The sequence below is a fragment of the Apaloderma vittatum genome, unplaced genomic scaffold, assembly GCF_000703405.1.
Source record: "Apaloderma vittatum isolate BGI_N311 unplaced genomic scaffold, ASM70340v1 scaffold29369, whole genome shotgun sequence".
Lineage (NCBI taxonomy): Eukaryota > Metazoa > Chordata > Aves > Trogoniformes > Trogonidae > Apaloderma > Apaloderma vittatum.
This window is the reverse complement of record NW_009735051.1, coordinates 3436-11800: the sequence shown is the minus strand read 5'-3', so window position 1 is coordinate 11800 and position 8365 is coordinate 3436. Positions and strand designations below refer to the sequence as shown.

Here is an 8365-nt window from a genome sequence, read left to right as displayed (position 1 = left end):
GCAAGTGCAGCCAGCGCGCCGGTGGGACAGGGCATTAGGAGCAGCTCCCGACGTGAGCCACAAATACCGCAGGAACTACAAAGGATTAACGGAACATGAAACAAAGGGTCTGAGCAAAATTAATAATTACAAATTAGAGATACTAAAGGCTTAATCCTGGATTTGCAGGGAGATGATGGAATGAGATGAAGTGCAATCAAAATGTCAGTTTAAGTATTCAACCTCTACGCAGCAGAGACCACAGCTGTAATTTATAGAGACTGCGAGCTCTTTGGAAGCAGCTTATCCTTTCATCATGTTTTGTTTACTACACAAAACAAACGAGGCTCGGTCCAAGCTACGGTCCCTCAGCTTTGCCACAGTACGAGTAATGAGAACTCGTTAAGTTTGGCATCCTTTAAGGAAAAACTTGCAGTTAACACCAAAGGTGGAAAGAAAAGCAAGAAGGGTTGTGGGACGGTGCGTGTTGCACACCCGTGTAAGTATGTGCACGCACGCGTGACTGAGGGAAGGAAGTTTTAGAGAAGTGTTAAAAGCTCTTGCAAGTCTGTGACAGGACAAAGAGAGATGGACAGTGCTGGTCACTCTTGTATCCCCAGCGTGTTCGGAACAGCAGAGCTCACCCCAGCACTGCTCTATTACCAGCTCTGCCAAGTTGCAGCACCTAAAAATCTTCAGCTCTCTGCCCATCAGCCAGCCCGTAACCGAGAGCAGAGGGGCCAAAGCGCGTTCTCAAACAAGCAGGGAGTGGAACAGAAAAGAGACAGAACGTTTCCTTTGATCTTACGCCCACGTGCGAAAAGCCACGCCTGGAGAAACATGGGAAGGGCACACAAATAACATCAATGCTGCTCTTAATGGGGCAATAAAAGAGCAATGAGCGAACTGGTCATTAAATTTGTTTCATCTGTAACTATTACCATAAATACCTTCGTCACTTTTACTGTTACCGTGTGATTATTATAGGACAGAATTAAAGCTATTGGGTACCTTAATTATGGATGTGAATATTTTGTACTGCTTATTCTGATGCATCTTAATTGTAAGTTTTAGGGGAATAGTAATGATTAAAACATCCAACTATGTTAAAAACTAAAACATAGTACAGAAGTCTCAAGATTTTACTGGGACCAGGACACAGTGAAGCCCCAACTGATGCAAAAGAGAGATGCGTGCTTTTTTGAATAGTCCACCTAACCATGTGCAACGCAGAATTTAATTCCTTGGTGTGGCTTAAAAGGTTTGGGTGTGGAGATCTGGAGGAGCGCTTCAGGGAAATGAAATCATGGCTGAGGAGCTGCCTGCATGAAGCTTCCCAGGGCTACACCTGAAGAGAAAGGAGAGCGCCTGAGGCTGGCAGGGACCTCTGGAAATCCTCCAGTAAAGCTCAAGGCCAGGGCACCTCGAGCAGGCGGCTCCGGCCCCTTCCAGGCAGGTCTGGAGGATCTCCAGGGACGGACCCTCCACAGTCTCTGTTCTAGCATCCTTAGCGCGAAACAAGAGACCGCTGCAAGGTCTGAGTTCTCACCGGAGCCACGTTACAGCCAGCTGTTCTTCAAACACTAACCTGAAACGTTATGGAAGGGTCACAGCAGTACTGGAACAGCAGCACTGCAAAAATGTGTTGGAGTTTTTAGTCCAACTTTACTGAGCTCATTGGAAACCTCAGAGGATAAAAAGAAAAGTAAATTCTCAACAGGGAAACGCTACTCTTGGAAACTCTCATGAACACCTCTCCCAACAAAGCCAATTGCTTCTCTGCAGGACAGCAAACACAACACATTTTCCAGAGCACTGTGGAACCATCGACACCCTCCTTTAAGCAACTAAGACAACCTGAATTCAAGCAATTTGTATTCCAAGCAACTAAGGCAGCTCTCAAAGGCAAAATACATAACATCTTCCACAGCTCTGCAAGCAGAGAATATGCTGCAATTACTCAGTAATCTTAAAATTTGCAAGAAAGACAGAACACTGCACAGCTTGAGGTGTAGGCCAAAACCCCACGGAATCTCTTAACTGGAAATAAGGTTTTCTGTTTTCCTATGACACCTCTGCTGGAACCAAGGTTCAAAACTTGAATTACATCGCCAAATTATATCTGCATTCAGGTACAGGGACTTACAGACTGGGGATCTGTTGAGACGGGCATCTACAAACACTCATCTGGAATGTGCTACTTTATCATCTCCCTAGTTGTAGAAACAGCCCCTTTAGTGGATGAATGAATCACAGGATGATTTGGGTTGGAAGGGACCTCAAAGACCACCTCGTTCCAACCCCCCTGCCACAGCAGGGACATCTCCCACTAGATCAGGTTGCTCAAGGCTCCATCCAGCCTGGCCTTAAACATTTCTAGGGATGGAGCATCCCCAACCTCCCTGGGCAACCTGTGCCAGTGCCTCAGCACCCTCAGGATACGTACCTTGACATCATTAACTTCAATATAAATTTTACAAGTAAGCTTTTTGAATCGTCTTTTAATTCAACAGTTTATTTACATCACAGCGCAGGACACAAGAGTGCACGAGGTATTCGTTCACACCCGCTGCGATGAGGCTGTTATGCACCGCTGCAAGAGCACGGTCTCCCAAGCGGCCACGGGAGCCTTACCCGCGCGAATTCCTCCTAACCTACCTGAATCTCTGCGCCTGGTGATGCACCGGCCCTCCAAACCGTCTAGCTGGTGAATGACACAGCTGCGATAACAGTGCCACATTTTTGTTCTGGTTAGGATTGGCTGCAAACTTCACTGTAATGGGTTCGGAGGAACCTGGGGGTTTGTGACCATTGAAATTTGTAATTGCCTCTTCTGCTTCTGACCTTTTGTCAAACCGGATAAATGCGACCCCTCTGGACAAACCTTTTAACCAAACCAATAAAAGAAAAATTAAAAAAAAAAATAAAAATTGAAGTTCAGGATAAACTCAACTCTGAAAGCAAAACTCAGAAAAGTTAAATATTTCTATGTCACAGCTTTCAAGTTCTCTACATTTACTAATGTTTCTTCAGCAGCTAGAGGACAAAAGTGCAGATACTGCACTAAAGTACCAGCAGTGTCACAGCAAGAGAGTAGATTCAGCAAATCAGCAGGCTCAGTCTGGTAAAACCAGCAACAAGAGTCTAAAATTACAGTATGAGGTTTAGACTGTAAGCTACCCAAAGGAGGCATTCCGTTTTTAAAAAACAAATAAAACTGTAATATCACTGCAAAAGAACATTCCATTAAAATTACATCATTGGTTGACACCAGATGTCAAGGTTGGTTTTTGAAAGTCTAGTTTAGTTTAGGAACTGCCAGTTCAGACAAACACCCAACATGCTACACCCCACAGCCTCCTGAAGCCAAGGCAACACAACACACCTGTAGTTTGATCCACGAGCACGCGGGAGTTGATAATACGGCCAAACCGTGAAAACATGTCTTCTACATCTTTTTGTGTCATTGACCTTGGTAGTCCACTAATATATAAGTTAGCATCCTTGATAACTTCAGAACTTGGACGAGCATAGGAAACCTTTAAAAAGGAAAAAAAATAAAATAAAAGGTATGTTCAGGGTTTAAGTAGGAAAAAGTAATTTATTTTGTCAGGAGTTACTTTCATCTACTCCCTACACAGGCATTTCTCCCTGGAGTGCAAAGCAGCCAAACAGGGAGAAGGCAGGGAAAATTGCCAGAGCAAAAGGAGAAAAGCCATGTCCCTGAATAACTCCACTCATTCTGGGCTCCTCCAGCAGATAAAGAACTAAAGAGTAGGACACAGCAGTGAACTAACACCAAACACTTCAGCTGTGGTGAAGAATCCACGTCTGAAGCTCTGACTCTGGTATCGACCTGCCAATAACCACAGTTCACACCAAGAACCTGGGCTGTCAGGGTATTTTTTTAAAGCTTCATAAAGCGGTTTCACCAGCTGGAGTGCAGTTTTCTCTCTTAATTTCTGCCACCAGACAAAGTTACAAATATCACCTAAGTAAGTGTGATCTCCTGCACACCCAGCACTATTGGTAGTTTGGAAAAGGAGTGCCTGTGTAGCAACAGGATTTAAAACAGGGATCAGCAAGTATCTGAGGTGCAAAGCCCGGTAACCACATGGAATGATCCCACCTGCCACTGTAACAACAATGGGAATGGGGAAAATAAAAAGGCATCTTTGAATAGAAAGCTGTGAGAGGCTTAATAGCTCACTTCACTACCAGCCACCCAGATTCTACCCTTCTTTCACCTGGAGAGCACACAAGCCTTCCCACCAGAATAAAGTTTATCAGAATGTCATTTTCACAGAAGACTGGGGAGAAAAAAAGAAAAAAAATCAGACAGCCTACCTTGATAGTTTTTGACTGAAGTCTGAGGCCATTCAGTGTGTTTATTGCTCTTTCAGCATCTTTTGCAGTAACGTAGTTCACAAAGCCATAGCCTAAGCTGTGTCCTATGCGGAAGAACATTTTTGTAATTAATCCTCATCAAAAAAAAAAAAAGCTTCCGTCAAAGTTAAAGGCACCGCAAACGAGAAAAAAAAAAAAAAAAGAGAACTCAACATAAATGTAATGCACACAGCAAATACTTAAATAAGCCAAAGAAGTTTCTCCAGGCTGGCACACATCCTCAGGGGTAACTGAAAGCTCTTTCATTCGCCTCTTTGGAGATTCCTCGGTCTCCAAGGCCAGCGAGCACCAGGCAGCCGCAGCTGAGCCAGCAACAGGAAGAAATTCAAGGCTAAGACACCAACGCTGAACAGTCTCGTAAACTTAAAGTGGGTGGAACAAAAGCAAGAATTTAACAAAGCTCCTTAGTACAAACTCCTGGAGATAAATAGCAGAAAGTGAGAAACTGTCAGCGGATGAACTGTAAGGTAAGAAATCATCAGGCTGCTCATTTCTGTGTAGCTGCTCCCATCTTCATTCTGGAGGCAAGAGGGGAAAAAGAAGTTTTCGATCCTTCAAAAAGGCAACGAGCAGCAAGCCTCCCAAGCACAGGATTAAACTGAACAGTGAAAATTCCCCTTTAATGCAGACAGTTCGTGTACTGTTACTCTATTAAGTTTACTCTTAACACAAAAATAATTGGATGATAATACTAATAATATGACAAACCTTTAAAACATTTAAGACAACTTATTTGGATACTTATCTGTCCTGCTTCTATCTCCAAACACGCTACTATCAGTTATAACACTACACACTAAGAACATTTTGCGTTGCGATTTCCCAATAATTAGAGGTTCTTAGACCTAAAAATACGTTCAAGACTGACTCAGTGCAGTAAAGCAACTCCCATTCAATAAAACACAGAGGATCTACTGAAGAAAACTGTAAGGAGAATGTGCTATTTTACTTTAACAACATGATATTTTTAAGTTCTTAAGCTCCGTTGCTGGGCTTGAGAACACTAGAAGACCGCTGCAGAAGAGGATTCTCTTCCAAAATACAGCCCTTTTTTAATCCCCTAGTGCAGCTCTGCAATAGCGCTGGCTGGTAAGAAAGTTTTCTTACTCTTCTTGGACATTCCAAGACACCAAATACGCTCGGCCCTACCAAAAAATAAAATAAATTAGAAAATAGCCAAGCGGTGATTATCCTAGCGAAACATGAGAAAAACTGAAGGGCTGCAACAGACGCTTCATCTCCATCGGCCTGTAAAGAATCCCCAGCCCAGCGCGGCAGCCAGGGCTGGGAGGAAGCTCCAGGTAACTGCGGGAGCGCGGGCGGGACGAGGCCCCGGGCAGATGGGCGGCACCAGCCCAGCTCCTGCCTCCTCCGCTGCCCTCGCCTGCTTGGGTGGGAACCGAACAGACCAGGAACTCAGCTAAAGCCCGATCATGCCATGGCCACTTCCTAACGCGCTCCCTGTACGAACAGTCCCGGCTACTCGTCCCTGCCTGCCACAGCCCTCAACGCCGCCAGCTCCCCTCCTGCGCTCCGTTCGCTCAGGTCCAGCCTTCAAACGGCTCCAGCAGCGCCCAGCGCTGCGCCAGATGCTTCTGCACACCCGCCGCGGGAATTGGCTCCGGCAGCCAGGCAGGACGGAGCTCGACACAGGAAACCAAGAAATGCCACCAGGCTCGGCCACCAGTGACCACTTTTCCTCCCCGAAGGGGCCAGGATGTCTGACCCACGGCAGTGCCGCCCCTGCCAGGGGCACGCGCCACCGCTCCCCTGGCAGAGCACTCCTTGGAGAGCTTCACAATTTTATTCCGTATTTTCTCCTCCTAACCAGTACAAACTACCTTCCTCTTAGGGCGTGCCAGAGAATATACAAGGAACTGGCATTTGCACAGCGTTATGGATTTATGTCACAGTTTACCCCAGGCAAGGAGACGAGTTATTTGCTTTGTTACGATCTTAAGGGCCTATTAAAACCCTGTCACGTCAAAGAGGTAGCACTGTAACAGTTTTCAAACTATTTCAGTGGGAAGTGATTCATAAACCTTTTTTTAAAAAAAAAAACTTTTTCAAAATTTGCATATACATAAATGCAAATGTACTCAAGAAACAAAAGAAACAAGTAGGTCCTTATCTGGATGAATAGGCCATAAAGCCCAGTTTTAAGCAAAGCGCTACCCTCCTTCAGCAGAAAGAATCTAGTTTTGTCTCTGTGATAAAAAGCCCTTTCATGAGGGAGGGCACTCGTTTGCTTTCTGTGCGTCACTCGGGTTTCTGTCCATGTCTCTGCTTCCTTTCCCAGCTCCGCGAGACGCTCTGCTTTGGTTACCAGCTCCTTTCTTCTTCTCCTCCTGCTACTGCCTGACAATTCCAGTTTCACTGGCGAGTCTAAAACGCAACTAGAGCTGGTCCTTATTTTCCACTTCACTACAGACGAGCTGCCCCCTCTGAGAGCAGCTAACACATTCTGCCCATCCCAGCCTCCTCAAGAAATCCTAAATTTAAACCTGGCTGCTGTTATGTCAGAGCTCTTCAGCGTGAATGCATTTCAGTCGAGATTTTTTTTTCCCCCCGATCCAGGAAACGGTGTTTTTGTGATTAAATAAAAAAAAAAGTCCAAGTACGTAACATAGAAGGATGGAACAGATTTTCCCAAACATCACTCAGGGGATGTGGTGTCTCGAAAAGAGAGCTGGGCTTAGGTTTTTTCTTTTGCAAAATCTGCTGCGAGGGATAACCAGATAGCTTAAATACGTACGAATGCGTCAAGAAGCACCATGTCCACATATCAGGCATCAGAGTGCTGAAAAAGCAGAATTCAAAGCGGTGACTCTGTAATTTCAGAGGATGAGAAGAGATTAAAAGCGCTCAGATGTGCCTTGCGCGGGTTTTCTTTAGGATAGCGACCCAGTTGTATAGCTGGGGGTACAAAATCACACTGACCCTGCCAAGAACTCGAGCACCCTCGCAACAAACTCCCACCCAAGGAGCTCTGCCAGCGCAGGCAGGGTGGGCAGAGCAAGTGATCCAGAGGCTCCATCCTAACCCCCTGAGACAAGCTGACTCTGTGAGTACATCTTGTGTTTCCCAACCTCCTGACGCCCAGGAAAACAAGCAGATGTGTCAGCAGAGCCTCCTGGCGAAGCAGGGACCTCATGGCAGAGCTCCAGGGCAAACAGGGGATGGAAGAAGCGGCAGCCTGCAGAAAAAGGAATTTAGGAACACTGTCCACTCAGCCTCAGGAAAGCCAGAGCTCAACTGCAGTTGACACTTGAAAGGAATGCAAACAAACAGACAAATAATATCAAGGGTAACAAGAAAAGCTTCTCCTGCTGTCTCAGCACTACAAGGCTGAAAAAGGAAAATGTGGGGCAGCGGCTGCGGGATCTGGTCAGTGCCGTACCCGATGCCTTCTCCCTCTCACTCCTGGCTGGCCTCTGCGTGTAAGGCAGAACTCAAGGAGAAGGACCAGCGGGTGAAGATCAAGTCAGGGACTGTTTGCTTGAGAGCACTTGACCCAGACAAGCCCACGGGATGAGACGGGCTCCTTCTAAGGGTGCTGACACACCTGCTCTTGTCCTTGCCAAGGCTGCTGGCCAGCATCTTTGAATGGTCACGGGAACTGGAGGAGGTCCCCAGCACCTGCAGGAAGGCAAATACGGCAAGAATCCCACTCTCCTCCTCCCGCACAATGTTTTCCCCCCATTCACGGAGTTCTTTCTAAACTGTGAGTTTATTTCTAGTGTAGTCCTTAAGCCCAAGCCTGGAATTCCCAATTTTCAGTGGACTAGTTATTCCATTGCACGTTTTCGGAAGCACCCACTCTCACAGTCTACTTTTAATTGAGTGGTCTATTTTTAATTGAAACTCATTTCCGTAGGGTTTCACTAGTTTTCTTCTGTCATTTTTTTGTCTGGTGGTCCCAGGAGATGATGCCGGTTTCTAGCTCCTCCTTACGTCCTTCAGCACAATGTTAAATCTG

General features: G+C 45.9%; 1 protein-coding gene across 1 annotated transcript; it reads right to left on the bottom strand.

The window, feature by feature from the left end:
* Positions 1-2633: 2633 nt before the first annotated feature.
* On the bottom strand, positions 2634-4452 carry LOC104279264 (ELAV-like protein 1). The gene is made up of 3 exons (XM_009876477.1): positions 4327-4452; positions 3365-3518; positions 2634-2863 (listed from the first exon to the last, which is right to left on the bottom strand). The coding sequence occupies exons 1-3, from the start codon at positions 4444-4446 to the stop codon at positions 2634-2636; spliced, it is 504 nt and encodes a 167-aa protein (XP_009874779.1). The 5' UTR covers positions 4447-4452.
* Between the last annotated feature and the right edge of the window lie 3913 nt (positions 4453-8365).

Bases quoted from the DNA above. Each gene is read 5' to 3' on its own strand.
- LOC104279264 (XM_009876477.1), bottom strand. From the start codon at position 4,446: ATGTTCTTCCGCATAGGACACAGCTTAGGCTATGGCTTTGTGAACTAC. The intron at 3,519-4,326 runs GTAGGCTGTCTG...TCCTTTTTAAAG, and splicing joins TTCAGTCAAAAACTATCAAG to GTTTCCTATGCTCGTCCAAG. The intron at 2,864-3,364 runs GTGTGTTGTGTT...TTTGGTTAAAAG, and splicing joins GCTCGTGGATCAAACTACAG to GTTTGTCCAGAGGGGTCGCA.